The 17,308-nt window shown below is 34.8% G+C and overlaps 1 protein-coding gene, 1 long non-coding RNA gene and 1 pseudogene across 2 annotated transcripts; 2 read left to right on the top strand and 1 right to left on the bottom strand.

The window, feature by feature from the left end:
- Positions 1 to 375: 375 nt before the first annotated feature.
- On the top strand, positions 376 to 3,856 carry LOC130053667 (uncharacterized). Its single transcript, XM_056161055.1, has 3 exons — positions 376 to 562; positions 990 to 1,097; positions 3,636 to 3,856. Exons 1-3 carry the CDS (start codon positions 376 to 378, stop codon positions 3,854 to 3,856), a joined length of 516 nt encoding a protein of 171 aa, XP_056017030.1.
- A 592-nt stretch (positions 3,857 to 4,448) lies between these two features.
- LOC125674552 (MAP7 domain-containing protein 2-like) lies at positions 4,449 to 5,412 on the bottom strand (annotated as a pseudogene).
- Positions 5,413 to 6,746: 1,334 nt separating this feature from the next.
- Positions 6,747 to 7,404, top strand: LOC125674248 (uncharacterized). The gene is made up of 2 exons (XR_008801378.1): positions 6,747 to 6,883; positions 7,025 to 7,404. It is a non-coding gene; the product is annotated as an uncharacterized LOC125674248 (long non-coding RNA).
- The last annotated feature ends 9,904 nt before the right edge of the window (positions 7,405 to 17,308 follow it).

The raw sequence follows: 17,308 nt of genomic DNA, 5'->3' as shown, positions 1-17,308 counted from the left end.
TTTTGACAACGAAATATTTTGTTTATCTGATTAAGAGAGTGCTCCTTGTTTGTCCTCCTCTTAAATTTGCATTTTTTGTTAATTATGTGACTAACTGTCACTTCTTATTATGTTTATTTGTTCATTTCAATGAAAAATACAGTGGTACACATATTTTAGACATAGCTTCCGGTTAGTGTATATCTAAGTGGTATACGAGCTTATGTATTCCATGGTGCTTCAGTCTGTTGAATTGAATTTCAAGATCGGCATCAGTATTGACTGAGAAAATTCCGCTGTATAGCTGACTCTTAGCTGTATAAAAAGTATTTTAACGGGAGTACAGTTCCACAAGCGATTCTGTCTATGCATTATGCGTTATGCCATTCAGGAAACATGGCAGTGGAAATGTATCCCGTGGAGTCCTGTCCTGGGAATGGCGACTCATGGCAGAAGGCTGGAATCGCATTGAAATGTCCAAATGACAACATCGGCAGGAACCTTTACCAATGTGCCCCTAATGAATATAAGACAGATTTGGTCGAGTTCTGCTTGAAGGGATCCATCGGGAGATTTGAAGAAGGTAAATTCGTGATTTATTTGTCTTTCCACAATATTCAACATTTATGTTAATTTGTTGCCATGGATTCCTCGTTTGAAGTTTCAGAGGGAAGTTTATTTGTTTTTTTTCCTTTTAACACTAAATGATATATAATGCATCATAATATGTCACTAAAACAAGTAAACATGTATATTTGGTCACGATATATTTACTTTGATGACAATCTGGATACTGAATCAAGGTTAAGATGATGAACTTAGGGAATGATCGTTCTTTCGCTACAACCAAATCGCCATTCGATTCATCCAAAGTTCAAACTTTGGGATGTATTCTGTAAAGAAAAAGTGACTTCTTTACATGGACAAAATTTGTTCAATGTAGCGTAAAATGCTGAAAATGAAAGGGAAATGAAAAAAGATAATATCTAAAAACATCCATATATTTGCAGGTTTATGCGTGTACGCCTATCCTAACGGACACTTAGGTGTGAAGAACTGCACGACGTTTGTGACCGGATGTCCTGAAACGTCCTACAACAGCAATGAAATCTACAACCGTAAGCTCAGTATTTATTATTGGATTGTGCTCTCTCTCTATTTCTCTCTCTCTCTCTCTCTCTCTCTCTCTCTCTCTCTCTCTCTCTCTCTCTATATATATATATATATATATCTGGAAAAAATAATATCCGAAGTAGATGCAATGTTAAGGGAAAAAAATATGCTAGAGACTTAACTAGACCTACATCCGGAACAATACAAAATATCAAATGTTCGAGGCAATTTTCTTTATCAAGCATAGTTTATATCCTTAGATGAATTTGACTCCACTTTTTTGGCACTCTGTTTTTTCCTATAATAGTTCTAGCAAGTTTATCTTTATTTCGGATTTCAAACATATCGGTTGAGCATCACTGAAGAGACATTATTTGTCAAAATGCGCATCTGGTGCATCAAAATTGGTACCGTATAAGTTTTACATCAAGACCAAGAAGAGAGTTACAGATGGAAATTTAGCAAATGAACGAAAACAACACAATGTTTAACTTAATCCATTAAAGCTAAGGAACCTGCATGATTGAAAATAGTAAGTTCCAGTGATGCGTATGTTTATGTGTGTATGTATGTATATATGTTCCTATGAATAATAAAGCCTTGACAGGCAATTATTTAGCTGGTGGTAAAGTTGCACAAGGTACCGTGGTTTGTGCGAAACTCATTCAAGTGTCGCTTCCGGTGTTGAAGACGACGGCTTATACCTAGTGTGTGCTGTTACCATAGCGATGATCAGATGAAGTCGAGACTGACCATGTTCACCCCCCCTAGTAAGGCTTGATCATCTCACGAAATTGATCTCAGTGACAATTTTCTATTTGACCTTGATGGTAGTTCACATGAAAACAGCCACATAACAGTGTGTCTCCACTGAAAACCAATGATGGTGACGATCCCAAAATACAGTCAGACCAGGACAAGGACATCATCGGTAGAGAACAGTAACTGTCCATGTAAAGTAAGGTCCCTGATATTGTCCAACTTAACAAAAAACCACAAAGTTGGAAATTGCTTATAAACGAAGGAACCAAAGAAGGGATCCTTATATGAAAATGACCACCATCTCAAACACCCCTAGATGAATAGATGAAGTGTAGCGTACGGTTCATCATATGGGGCCCCATTAGTGTATTGTGGGGATATATGGAGTTTTGCTCACAATGCACTCATGATAGGTCGTTGAAGTCTCATTAAGTCTAGACTTGTAACATGATTATGAGTCATTTTATTGGCCTAAGTTGAGAAAAAATGTCTGAAAATTTTGCACATCAATCGTATTTGCAAGATAATACTTATTATAAAATTGCATATACGCCTATTCAACTTATTACAAAGGATGGTTGAAGTTGAAAGTACTATGGGATTGAACGAATAATTTTGTAAAATTAAATCTATCCTTACGAGTAATCCGGTGTTTCTCCAATCGACATTTTGTAAACAAGATGAACTTGCTGTTAAAGCTAGTGATGTAAGGATCGGTACTGCTTTGTTTCGAGAACATAGTGCCAATGTAAACAAACTTGTTTCTTATTATATAGAGATACTTTAAAAGTATCATTAAAATAATTCTACGTTATAAAAAACGAGCCGTGCTTTCTTGTTAGCTTTACAAACTTTCGATCGTTATATGAATATTACTGTGCATTTTAGCTGATCATAACCCCCTCAGGTTTTGCATAAACTATCAAACAAGATCAAAGACTTACAAGGTGAGGTTTATTATTACAGGAAGATTAAGTTTGATATGAAACACGAGAAACACTTATCAAAGGCAAAGACAATGGTATTTGTAGATATTCCATTAAAAGTGACGTCGATATGCTTTTTGTAGTTTTGATTTGATTTGATATACCAGTTTATCTCAAACATGTGATGTATATTGCAAGTGAAATAAAGCATTAGTTTTATCAGACGCCCACTTCATAAAGCACTTACTGTCCGAACTACTTTTGATACTATCCCCGCTTGGATGACATATTAGAGAGGTTAAGCAACTGACCGTGTACGTCTACTCGTACGTGTACAAACAGAAGTATGTTTACAATACACGCATCCAACGTAATGTTACGTTTAACAAACAGTACGTGTACGTGTACGTGTAAAACCATTAATTACAAATAAATTGATTGGATAAAAATGTGCAAATAAACGAATCAAAAGAGGGTTTACTGCGTTAAGATCAAAGAAGTTAAAAATGGCGCAAAATATGATGTTGCTTGCAGCTCTAGCAGACGATGATGATGTTTTACTTTTGTCTTGCATGAGCAATGAAAAAGAGGCATCGATTTATCACCGATTAAACCTGGGTGAATTGAACGACGAACAATTTCGCCTGTTATTCCGGTTTCAAAAAGATGATTTGCTAGGATTACGAATAGCACTGCATATTCCAAACAAAATTGAATGTAAAAACAGGACTGTATGTTCAGGAATAGAAGGTTTGTGTATTCTCATACGAAGATTGGCATACCCAAATAGATTAGAGGATCTTTCTCATGTATTTGAAAGATCAACTCCCGAATTGTCATATATTTTCAATTCAGTCCTTGATTGCATAGATACAAGACATGGACATCTCCTCGAAAACCTAAACCAGCCTTGGTTGTCTCATGCAGAACTGGATGAAATGGCAGCAGTCGTGAATAGATGTGGATCGCCTCTGTCCAAATGCTGGGGGTTCACTGACGGAACTATCAGACCGATATGCAGACATCAGTCTCATCAGCAGGTGGTGTTTATGGTCACAAAAGAATACACGGTTTAAAATTTCAGTGAATAACGACACCTGATGGTATGATTGCGCATCTATTTGGCCCGGTTGAAGGCCGCCGTCATGATGCCGGTATGTTAAGGGAAAGCAACATTGAATACTAGATGTATCAACATATGACAAAACCAAACAATGATGTCTACTCTGTCTACGGCGACCCTGCATACCCGTTATCGCCTTACATTATCCCCCCATTTCGAGGAGGTGTTATTACTGCAAATCAACTGCGATTTACCAAAAGGACGTCCGCAGTGAGAGTTTGCGTAGAATGGACTTTTGGCAAAATCTTAACTCTCTTTTCTTTTCTAGATTACAAGAAAAATCAAAAGCTCTATCTACAACCTGTTAGAAAGTACTATAGCGTAGCTTCAATCCTGACTAATTGTCACACTATTTTGTACGGGAGCGAAACTGGCGCTTTCTTTGATATGTCTCCCCCATCACTACAGGAATATCTGGCCTAAGTGTGTACAAATGTATAGAATGTGTATTGTAACGTGGGCACTGACTTTAATGGTTTAGTTTATTCAGATAAATTAAACAAATATCTGGAATAAAATTTTACACTTCTGAACAGTTTTTATGATTAGTTATCTTTCGTTAATCTTTTAAGTAAATCAATGAAAGCAAGTTTCTCTTGCTTTTCTATTTCCATTCACTGCATCCGTTCCTCTCGCTCGATTTCAAACTTTGCCTTCTCCAACTTTAATTCTTCTTTTCTTACTTCCATTTCTGATTTTCTCATAGATATCTCATTTTCTGATTTTTCTTTTAAATAGTCCACAAGATACGTCTGCAAATTCTTCTTCTTGAGTACTGGCAAATCGCATTCGTCGTCTGAAAAAACAAACAAAAAATATATATGGCTGCATAATGAAAGAATTTGTTTACACGACAAATCAATGCATTTTCCCCCACACAAATCACATGAGCCTTGCAATACAATGGAACAATAATATTTTCACACTTTTCTTTGGTGTAAGGCATTCAAGTGCCCTTTTCCTGATTTTTCCCCTAATTTTTTTGATCTGTCCTTCTTTTCTTTTTCTTCTTTCTTCTCTCTCTCTCCTCTTCATTTTTTAATTCTATGACATCGTCCAGCAGGTTTGTTTTTTCCGAAACATCTTCATCGACACCAGATCTTAAAAAAATAAATATACAGGAACGTATGTGTATTGAAAATGTATGGGAACATATTAGTGTACGGTATTATGAAATATTTTAGGCATGGGGAAAATAAAACAAGACTATTAAAAGATAAGCGTTGTATCGGAGAGAGAGAGAGAGAGAGAGAGAGAGAGAGAGAGAGAGAGAGAGAGAGATAACCTTTTAAGATTTTCCCTAGTTTCTCGTATATGTTGTTCAATGAGGAGATTTGTACGTTCTCTCACTCGTCTACTGTCCAGAATAAAAGTCGATGTTGACAGATTTTCAGCTATTTCAGCCCATTTATTTTTGTTTCTCAGGGGATTACTCCCGACAACTTCCCTTAAAAGTCGTAGATCATCCTCAGGTTTAAATCGGGTCTGTTTTTTCCTGTCGGAATTCATTTCTGTTTAAAGTATAATGATATATATATAATTATATATTTAAATGATAAACAATACAGTTATTATAGCTTGTTGGGGGGCGGGGCGACCCCCCGGTGACTTTTAAACAACATGGAATAAATTTTATTTAAATATATCAATTTGCATTTTGATTTAACTGTCACATATATCAATTCATCCATGAATATAGACTTAACAAGCTGTTCTTTTTTCCCTAAATAATATGATATGTGATGTAGACACCGGTCTACAAGGGTAATTTCACAATAATTTTTCATCAAATATTTCTATGACAATGATCAGTTCAGGTTAATATTCGTGCGTAATAAATCCTCTAGATTGTTACAAAATAGGGCTGCACAGTGTTCGGCGAGACTTCGCGAGATTTCGTTTCTGGAGATAAACAAACATGTCGAGTGTCACACGATACATAGTGCAATGACGTTTTCGATCTTATACTGGGGATATTACATATTGGGAACAAAATTTTTAGTATCAAATCTTGAATAACTGTTGTTAAGATTACTTACGTAAAAGAGATGTACTATGTCTGTGGTAAAACACGAAGCTCAAGGTTCCATGCGAGACTGAAGCTACAGAGTCAGCTGTTACGGTATGTTAAATTTTAGTCCTTTGAGAGGTATAATATAGATTTTAATTAACAAGAAACTAATTTTTTATTTCCAATAATTCTAAAAGCTATGTGATGAAGTTTTAAAGGTAAGAAAAACCATACATCACCCCCCCCCCCCAGCCAAATTTCAACATGAATTAAAAATATCCGCGGCTAGCAGGTTACAGTTATTGTCAAACCCTGAGTATGCATATCAGTATTCAGTTTCTCCTAAAGAAAACTACTATAAAGGTGACTGACTCGAACTAACTTTATTAATATGCTTAGATCATAATTGGTAACATCAATAATCATGGAAAACAGCACAATCCATAAAATTTTGTGAATGGGCATAAGAAAGAACAAATCACTGCACAGCTGGCATTATTCTCTATGTTATTGTATATACACAAAGAATAGATAAGTGATAGCAAATATCAGTAAAATATAATTGAAGAAAGCTAACAAATAATTAAAGGGGAAAATGTATATATATATATATATATATATATATATATATTATAAAACTGTCTTGATCCCAGTACATTTGTTTGATCTTTGTTTATAAAATGAAGACAAACTAGTGATATATTATAGTGAGAGTGTGCAAATATTATATTCATATTAAGCAATAAAATCATTATCATAATTGAAAACCTCATAATTATATAACTTTTTTAAATTCTACTTTTCAAAATGTATTCATTTCAATTATTAGATGTATATGAATGTCTTGAAAACACATGTCAAACAATCATCGATGCAAGATCTTAAGTCTGTACCACCTCGGGCTCAACAAACCAAAAAGGATGGGCTCTATTCCTTGCACTGTGCAGATAACCGAATTGTCAACAACAGGTAATCACATTTTGATGGGTTACTGCTAAGCTTTACATGTAAGAAATGTCAATATATATCATAATATTTGGTTTCTTATAAATAGGTGCTTCTTTTTTATGTCAGCATTTTATAAGATTATTCTGTTTCAATCTTCAACAGCAATGCATTGGAAACTGGTTCCTGACCATCTGTACCCATTGACTTGGTGGGTCTACTGTGAAGGACCTGATTTCAAGCCATGACTCTCCATCTACTTCATAACCACAAGACAGGCACTAGTTATTGATAGACTTGTAATCTCATGTCATTGCCAATAATATATTGTACAATTTATGTTTCATAAATGATCAAATACTACCACTCTAGAGGAAAAATCAATTAAACGTAGGCTTGACTTATGTACATAAGTATCTACATTAAATTGTATGAAAAGAAAATACATGGTGTTGAAGACTTTTATTTTATTTTTAATACTTAATCTGTATTTGTATATGATAAGATATTAAAATCAACAAGAGCAAAGCAGCTTTCATAATCTGCCCTGGAATGGATTGCTCTGGTAATTTGTTAATCCAGTGTCACTTTTCACAATCCAATAAACCACCAAGCAGTAGGCTCATTATCTTCAAATAAACTGAAATTTAAAAACAATCACTGTAAATAGCAAAGAAGAATAGTGTACAAGGAAATAATAAATGCATTATGGAAATAAAACTGCAGAATTCAGTTAGATATATGGAAGTGAAGAATTACACATCCCTTCCATTGTTAGATTCAAGCATATTTTTCTGCATCTGCACACCTGTTACAAATAAAGTTTGAGATTAAAAGATTGATTGATGTCTGATAAAAATCTAAATTCTGATCTTGATGGGTCAAAAACAAATCAATGCATGAAAAGGTGTGTTTTCTACATGGGATATACTTTGATGGTATCTAAATATTGATATTAAATAAAAGTTAATCACATAGCTACATGTACATGACTGTATTAAATAAATGATTATATTGCTTTATAGAATTATTTGGATCAACATTCATCAAATTTAGTTTCATAGGTAGGGGTGAAAATACTTGCATGTGAATTAATGTAGCAATTCGAGTGTTTTGTCATACATTTAAACTTTTGCCCTAATTCTTAAATGTGACATTCACAATATCCGAAACCCACATGTGACACCACTCAGTCAAAAGATATTCTTCATATTAATCATAATTCTGACCTGTGTTTTAGATTAATTTAGGTCATTCTAATGATGCTTTGGATTCTGGTATGAAACAAGTTTAACACAAGATTTCAGAATTGAAAACGTGCAAATGATATAAAACATAAGATTCTACCGTTAGGCCTACATGGAAATTTTAAGGTAGAATATTTATGAATGCATATATACATACATTTTACAGACCACATGTATATTGTATCTCCATGGATAAACTCGATGAGAGTCTAATAGATCAGTTAATATTATTATTAAGCTTGTCATCAGTACCGTATGCTGTATTTCATAGATCTAATCTGTCTTCTCCCATATCATTGACGGATCCAGGATTTCCAAGGGAGGGGGGGGGGCATGTAAAAGTCAAGTTATGAAGTATTAGCCAAAATACTCAACCATTGTGGGTGCCAAATCTGGAGTTTTCATCTACATATGCCAGTAATGCCTTTGTGGCGGAAGAAAAGGGGGAGGGCTAACAATCCACCACTATATGAAAGTCGAAGTTATTAAACAGCTGTTAAATGGTGAAGAGGGGGGGGGGGTCTTTATCCTTCACACCGTCCTTAAATAGCTATTGCTTCTGTTGTTTTTAGTCATCTCTGCAAATGTAAATGTATATTTACGAAATATTTATTCGTGAAATACAGGGAAAACGTGTAAATAAGTGTTTTGACATCGATTGTTTACATTAGTACCTGCATTGTTTTCCCCGTTTTTCACCAACCCGGGAGTAGATAGGATCCTGGACATCTTACATGTTCGCTGTAAACCAAGTTGACAACACGCAAACACGAATAAAAAGTTATGATCGTTTCTTTTAACTTAAATAAGCCAATTCACAGTCTATTGCTATGCTGAGAAATGTGTGCTTGTCTCCGGAAGTTCTCCACCGGAAGCGAGACTGCGCGAGACTGTGTGGCCCTATTCATATTTTGCACAAAATCGTTGTATAATGAGCTTAACATGTTACAGGTTCTTACCTCCGTGTACTCTCAGCTTTATGCGTTGTGTACAACTTGTAGAATGACGCTGTGTGCGAAAATGATGACGTAATACGCAATAAAAGAGGAGATTCCCTAATCACAAGTACACGTAGACGTATACGGTCAGTTGCTTAACCTCTCTATTTTCTGTGTTTATGCAATTCGATGCATGAAATATAGCGTATAACTTGTTATTCTGTATTCATTTAGAATTTCTTTTATATATGTAGCAAAATTAAAAGAATATTGCCCCCACTGACATATATCAAAAGTTACCGGCCAAAAATGTCACTTCGATCAATAACTACTAAAAAATTGCGATAAGAAAACAAAGAGATGTCCACATTGTTATTATCAACAAAGAATCAACCGCCTACTGGATAGGCCTACTCAAAAGTACCTCAACATTTTGCCCACGGCCTACCAAGCATTCACAAGCACAGTATCTTCTCTTTGGAGCCATATTGAATGTAATAAATCTTAACAGATTTTCTTACTAGAGTGTCTCAGATCCAAAGAAAGCACATGATTAAACTCCAAATACACTATACGTTTTATTGCGTTGAGGATTCTAATAACGCTGCATTAAAATATTATTTTCATTGAGTTGATCGATTGGTTGATGTTTTCCGCCACACTCAACAATTTTTCAATTATCTTGTGGCACCCAGTTTTTATTGGTGGAAGAGAGAACCCAGATACAATGTACCTGGGAAGAGACCACCGACCTTCCGAAAGTAAACTGGGAAACTTTCTCACTTACCGGCGCGAGCATTGAGCATTGGTACACATGTTTATTACAAAAAGACTGTGACATCAAACTTTTATCAGAAGGTCAGGACTACGTCAAGAAATAAATACTCGGCCAATAGTTGTTATTTTGTTGGAATGGAAAAAACCATTATCAATAACAAATTGCATCAAAATTGGTACCGTATAACTTTTACATTATGACCCCTGGGTCGAGGCCTCTGCTGGTGGACTGTTAGTCCCCGAGGGTCTCTACAGCCCAGTAGCTAAGTACTTCGTTACTAGCATGAAAATACGGATGTATATTTAATTGCTGTTATAAAATTTAGAAATTCATTTCAAAATTAAGGATTATCTCCCTCACGCATACCTCTTATCCTTAGACGAATTAAACTCCACTTTTTTGGCACACTATTTTTCCCTATAATAGTTCTAAAACTTTCATTGTTATTTCGGATTTCAAACATTTCGGTTGAGCATCACTGAAGAGACATTATTTGTCGAAATGCGCATCTGGTGCATCAAAATTGGTACCATATAACTTTTACATTATGACCCCTGGGTCGAGGCCTCTGCTGGTGGACTGTTAGTCCCCAAGGGTCTCTACAGCCCAGTAGCTAAGTACTTCGTTACTAGCATTTATTACTGGAAAAAGGCACGAGTTGTACCACTTTTTAAATCAGGGGATGAATGTCTAGTTAATAATTATCGGCCTGTATCCATTTTACCTTGTGTGAGCAAAATTTTAGAAAGGCATGTTTTTAATTCATTTTATGAGTATTTGTCAGTAAATTCTCTAATTACAGATTGTCAGTCTGGTTTTAGGCCAAAACACTCATGTGAAAGTAGTCTTATTTCTCTAGTAGATAGATGGCTTAAAAATATTGATGAAGGTAAACTTACTGGTGTAATTTTTATAGACTTACGGAAAGCATTTGACACTATAAATCACAAGGTTTTATTACACAAACTCAAGTCATTTGGCATATGCAATGATACTTTTGAATGGTTTAAATCATATCTAACAAATCGTACACAGAGAGTTATTTGGAAAGGCAATTTATCGGAGGAAAGAAATGTAACCATTGGAGTTCCGCAAGGCTCTATTTTAGGCCCATTGTTTTTTATCCTGTATATTAATGACTATCCACAAGCACTGAAACATTCTCATGTAAATATGTATGCAGATGATACTTCACAAGATGTAACAGATAAGTCAGTGGAAAATATTGAGTCAAAGATGTATGAAGATCTTCAGCGCAGTATAATGTGGATTAAGGAAAATAAATTAAGCTTAAACCTGTCTAAAACTCAATGTATGCTTATTGGATCGGCACAAAAATTATCAAAGTATCGAAAATTAAATTTAGTGATAAATAACCATGTCATAGAATGTGTTCAGGAGTCAAAATTACTTGGTATCATTATTGATGAAACTTTGTCCTGGAAAAGTCATATAGAATCACTTATGAACAAGATTTCCAAGAGAATTGGCATTTTAAGAAGAATAAGATATTTTATGTCAAACGATGCGCTGCTGAAGATTTTTAATACTATGATTTTTCCACATTTTACATATTGTTGTACTATATGGAGCAATCCAAGAAATGCTGAAAATGTGAATAAGCTTTTTATATTGCAAAAACGAGCTGCAAGGGTAATTCTTAACATCAGAAATTTTGAAACACCATCTAATGTCATGTTTACAGAACTTAACTGGTTGCCTCTATCAGATTACTTTGTCTATAGAAAAGTCATTTTAGTGTATAAGGTTTTACATGGTTTAATGCCAGATTATTTAAATGTTTTTAAATATGTATCCGAAGTCAGTCAGAGGCAAACTAGAAATTCTTATTCAAATATTTTGTATATACCCAGGGCAAAAACAGAATATTATAGAAGATCTTTCAGCATTTCAGGGAGCACAGTGTGGAATGCCTTGAGTCAAAACATAAGAAACTCAACGAGTGTTGCGTGTTTTAAGAGAAATTATCTTAGAGATTATCACTATACTTTTTAAGCTTCATTTTGTATTCTATTTATCTTACATTCATAATTATTTCTTAAGTTTATATGTATTCTACTTCTTTTAATCTGTGTTTATTTACTAATATCTGTCTGTATGTATGTTATATGCAGGACCATATTGAAAACTAGCGTTATCGCTAAATATGTAATCCTGGTTAAATAAAGGTCTTATTATTATTATTATAGCATGAAAATATGGATGTATATTTAATTGCTGTTATAAAATTTAGAAATTCATTTCAAAATTAAGGATTATCTCCCTCATGCATAGCTCTTATCACTTTTTGGCACACTGTTTTTCCCTATAATAGCTCTAAACTTTCATTGTTATTTCGGATTTCAAACATTTCGGTTGAGCATCACTGAAAAGACATTATTTGTCGAAATGCGCATCTGGTGCCTCAAAATTGGTATCGTATAACTTTTACATAAATAGAACATCTATAATTGCGTCTCTTGATATTTTGGTTTATAAACTTGTTGATTTGATGTATTTATTTGCTCGGCAAACCTCGCGAATAAATACACCATATCAACTCGTTGGATAAACCAAATATCAAAACATTCAATATAGATATCCTCTATTTATATGTATCAAGGTTTTAAACTGTGGATAATTAAGTTTTCATCGTCATTCACACTTGTTAATGGGGTGGTTGGTTCGATACATTTGTGAATACTTGACACCTGTGACCTAGATAAGGTTTTTCATCTCACAATAAAGATTGCATAACATTTCCTTTGCCCTGCCACTGTACGTTCTAGGAAAGAAAGTTCGAGATGCTTCTTTTTAGTATAAATACACTGTAAATGTTCTTCTTTAGAGCACTCAATTAACACTCGGTAAAGCACTGGTAAGCATTCATTTAGACTTATTAAACAAAAACCGCGAATTGCTTTAATTTTGGACTGAATAGTCGATTGCAAGTTTCATTCTCCAATGCGAATTCAGTTCTGCATTAAGCAGGCATCGGACGCTGCTATAGTATTTATATCGTAACTTAGTGATCTGTTATTGCTATATATTTTTCCAAATGTTTGTAAATAAATCTCTGAATTGTTATTGTGATTTATGTTTGCTTGCCACAATTGTATTCTGACCCATAATGCATGGGTCGTGTTCGTGTGTGTGTGTGTGTATGTTTCGGTGTGTTTTCATGCCTATTATGTCTTTCTTGTAGACCCAACATGTTTAGAAATCAATCGTGAAGCAGGTTGCTACTTAGCGGATCCCACGTGTCCTTTTAACAAGTAAGAACAAAACCTATATATATATATATATATATATATATATATATATATATATATATATATAATTCAATAAAAAAAGCAGGACAATATACAGTTCCAAAATATATTTAAATCACTAGCGCTTTCTGGATTTTAACATCCATCCTCAGGTGAATACAAATTAATAATGAATACAAAGTTGTTTATCTTAGAGACGTCTATTGTGACGTCATGATAGTCTTTGCGAGGAGGGAATAGATATATGACGTCATATTACAAAAGTTCGGGAAAGGTGACTTGGACAAAATAAGCATGAACATTTGCATGATAAAAGTTGATGAATTAAGAGGTTTAACAATCAGAATTTTTCATATATGCATTGATTAAAGATTGTTTAGTTTAGGAGAAAACAGTTTAATGAAATAATTTTCTTTAGCAAGTCTCATGGACGTTGATTCTGTTTTAAGTTTATAAAATGGAAATACGCTGTAGTTGCCTCTAGCACAGGTGTCAAAGTGTTCGCTGCATGGGTATTTCTTGTACTGGGATCGTTAATTTGTTGGCGATGGACACGCATCCTCGCTGTTAGTTGTGTTCCGGTTTGTCCAATATATTCCTCGCCACACCCGTTGCAAATAATGCAGTATAGTAGGCCTAAGTTTTTGGACTTGCATGACATGTTATCATTTACAGTAAAATATTTTCCGCATTTAAAAGTAATAGAAGGTCCTGTTTTTAGGAAGGGACATGTACCAAACCCAAAACATAAATATCTTTCAGGAAGCTAAGAAGAATTTTACAGTTATCGAGCGTGATTTAGAACTTCAAAAAATTATTCCCAAATCCGACCTACTTCACAGCCAAAGACAACCATCCAACTTGAAAAAATTATTAACAAAAGCCAAATTCAATTCAACGCCTGAAAAATACGCAGTTTCTACATGTGGTGACTCAAGGTGTGGTACATGTCCCTTCCTAAAAACAGGACCTTCTATTACTTTTAAATGCGGAAAATATTTTACTGTAAATTAGCAACAGCAATTAGGTTAGATTCCCTTTTCCGTGATCAGTTAAAATGATTATACTGTATAAAAGTTCAAATCTTAAACATCCTTTGAAATTTTGTTTTAGCACACTGTAAAAAAAGATAGTGGACAGGGCATGTTTCTTTTTTTCAATTGATTTCATATTTGCGTGCTGTAATCCATTTTTTTTAAAAATCGAAGTCAAACTAAGCTAGCTATGAATGTTTTCCGTTAAATGAAATGAAAGATATACAGTTTCACATGGTCAGATACGATCCATAGTTTCACCGGTCTCAATTGAAGTCAGTATTTCGCAAATTCTATGGTCGTTATAACAATCTAGTTCGTTAATATAACCTATCATTGGGTCAAATGCTGTCTGACGTCCTTCATACTGATTATTAGGCCGTTCTTGGCACGATTTTGACTACGGATAACTGCGTTTACTTGATCAGGATATAGGGCTCACGGCGGGTGTGACCGGTCGACAGGGGATGCTTACTCCTCCTAAGCACCTGATCCCGCCTCTGGTGTGTCCAGGTTCTGTGTTTGCCCAACTATCTATTTTGTATTACTTTTAAGAGTTATGGGATTGATCACAGTTCGTTATCTCCACCTTTCATAGTAAACATGTTGCAAACGTAGTTTTTAAGGTTTTTTAATTCAGATGAAAATACGTTTAAATATATCTCTGAAAATGCCCCTCCCCCCTCAAAAAAGCAACGTCAGCCATCCCAACGGGACAACGTGCAATAAAAAATTACGTTGGTTTGTTGTATATTATCCGCTTGCTTGAGAATTTTTCACTCATATGGATACGTCACCGTTTCCGGTAAAGTGATGCAAAACACAGGCCCACGATAGGCACTTACGGTCTTTGAGTTGGAGATATTGTTAACGTGAAACACCTGGTGTTTATGCGGTCTCATCCGAAGGAGCTGGGGGGGGGGGGGGGCACTGATAAAGATAAAAAAAAATATAGGAAGTAGGAAAGACTATTTGGTCTATATATGTTTCAATAATTAAGTTCTCAAGTTTCAGGACAGTTCTCATTTGGATTATTTTTTGAAACTAGTGTCTTCTTGTTTTTATATCTAGTGTTTTTCAGGACACCAGTGACACTCAACAGAAGTTCTGTGGATGGATTGGGGAACGTGACGTTAGCCACCACAAACTTCACAAATCCTATGGATTCAAATCCACAGGACTCTGTCAATGTGACTACCGCGGTGATGTCCTCGCTGTTGGCCACCGTAGTCGTGATTGGAATAATTCTGTTTTTCTGGTGTAGAAGAAGGATACGGAGGAGGAGGAGGAGACTAGAGTATATTGAAAGTAAATACACTATTCAGCTAATGAAGTTATATACGTTAAGTCTGTTTATTGATTTTGCGTCCCTAGGCGAATTTTTCACTCATCTAGTTATCACTAGCTGTTTGTGAAGTGTCATCATCTATACCTACAAACATGACACTAAGGGAACATAGCGATGAGGGTTCTGTATAGTGTTAATATTTACTCTGACACGGGACATGGGGTTTTTGATTTTTACCTTCCAAATGACTCTTATCAAAGTCAAACGTTAGGCGAAGGAACAGTTTCTACTAATTCTAAGTGAAGGTGGGTTGCAAAGCAACTACCTTCCGTCTATAATGTGTAAAGTAAAAAAGAAAACCAATGTCTTATTTTGCTAATTTAAATTATATAGCCTCAAAATTTGGTTGCCATGGTAATATGAAAAATCTCATGATCTGAATACATGAGTCAAATTTCAACATTTTATCAATATGATATCCTCAATCTATTAAATTTGGCATAAACAATGATACATATAATGTTCTCTCATGTTATGAAATATTTTAGTTCCCATAGCAACCATATTTCAATATTTTATAACAATGTTTTAATACGTATACTAGTATAATAATTTGTACCAGAAGCATTACTGGTCTGCTTATTACCATGTGATAGTGTATGAGTATGAGTATTGTATGTAGTTGAGGGTAACATTGAAAATTTTCACCTGGAGAAAACCATTGGCTACTTAGATATTTTATTGAAAGTAGACATTAACTAATTATATATATATACACATACATACATACATACATACATACCTACCTACCTACCTACACACACACACATACGTGTATCGACTCCGATTTGAGGACCCTGTCATAACATCTTAAAATGGGGACTGAGAGATTTCATGACATATTTGGCATTGTTCAACTCATTTTACTCTGTAGGTATCCTGATTTAAGTAAACAGAGTGAGTCTTTGAGCTGGACTGATATTTCCATGAATTTAGAAAATGGGGACCCGGGAGTGCCAATCTGAGGACTTCTGTGTAAAATTAGGGGACCCAATTCCTCATAAGCAAACAGAATTGAGGACCTAACCTCAGTCGTTCATACACAGAGAGAAATGGGGACCTATTCATGAATTACACGTTTGGGGTAGCATGGACCTATGAATCATACATGTCATTAATTCTATTGACTGGGTTCTAGGGCAACATGTGGTTTGTCGGACCCATGAACCAAACTGTTTGCTTGGGGTTGTTAAGGCAAACAGTTTGGTTCGAAGGACAAAACACGTTTTGTCCGAGAACATAGTCAAACAATGTGTCGTCATACCTTTTTACTTTTTATTTTATCATATCTTGTGGTGGTTTCCATGTTTGCGATCGTTTATTAGATAATAACTTATCCCGCCTACAGTGTGTCGGAAAAAAAGTCATAGATCTCCAATATATCTCATCGACTGAGGTACAAGAGCTCAATGAGCTGTTCAACAATTACGATTTCATCAGAAATGTTAGAATATTTTAGTTAAAATTTATTTGAGAAATAATTTTTATAGACATGACAAAAGATTTTGCTAGGGGTCCGATGAATTTAACATCAAAAACAAAAATGGCGAGAATCCTGATCATGACTTGGATGCGTACAAATGTATATAGTAGCCAAAGCCGAATCTGTTTAAAACTCCGAGAAGCTTCCGTTGAGATTCGAAAACAGATTGAGAGTAAAAAAAAAAAGAAGCAACCAAACAAAAAACAAAAAAGTTGGTCATTTTGCTTATTCATAACTATGGATACAGTGCAGCTACACTTTTAGTTGTACTTCATCGTACACAGGTACATGGTTTGTGCATGGCGAAATAGATCTTTTTTTTCTCTGTGTATTGTAGATTAATTTCATT

Source organism: Ostrea edulis, chromosome 3 (assembly GCF_947568905.1).
Source record: "Ostrea edulis chromosome 3, xbOstEdul1.1, whole genome shotgun sequence".
Classification (NCBI taxonomy): Eukaryota; Metazoa; Mollusca; class Bivalvia; order Ostreida; family Ostreidae; genus Ostrea; species Ostrea edulis.
The sequence above is the reverse complement of the archived record's forward strand: the minus strand, read 5'-3'. Positions and strand labels throughout refer to the sequence as shown.

Coding starts and splice junctions, on each gene's coding strand:
- LOC130053667 (XM_056161055.1), top strand. CDS start 376: ATGGCAGTGGAAATGTATCCCGTGGAGTCCTGTCCTGGGAATGGCGAC. Junction 563..989: donor CATCGGGAGATTTGAAGAAG/GTAAATTCGTGA, acceptor ATATATTTGCAG/GTTTATGCGTGTACGCCTAT. Junction 1,098..3,635: donor CAGCAATGAAATCTACAACC/GTAAGCTCAGTA, acceptor TTTTCAATTCAG/TCCTTGATTGCATAGATACA.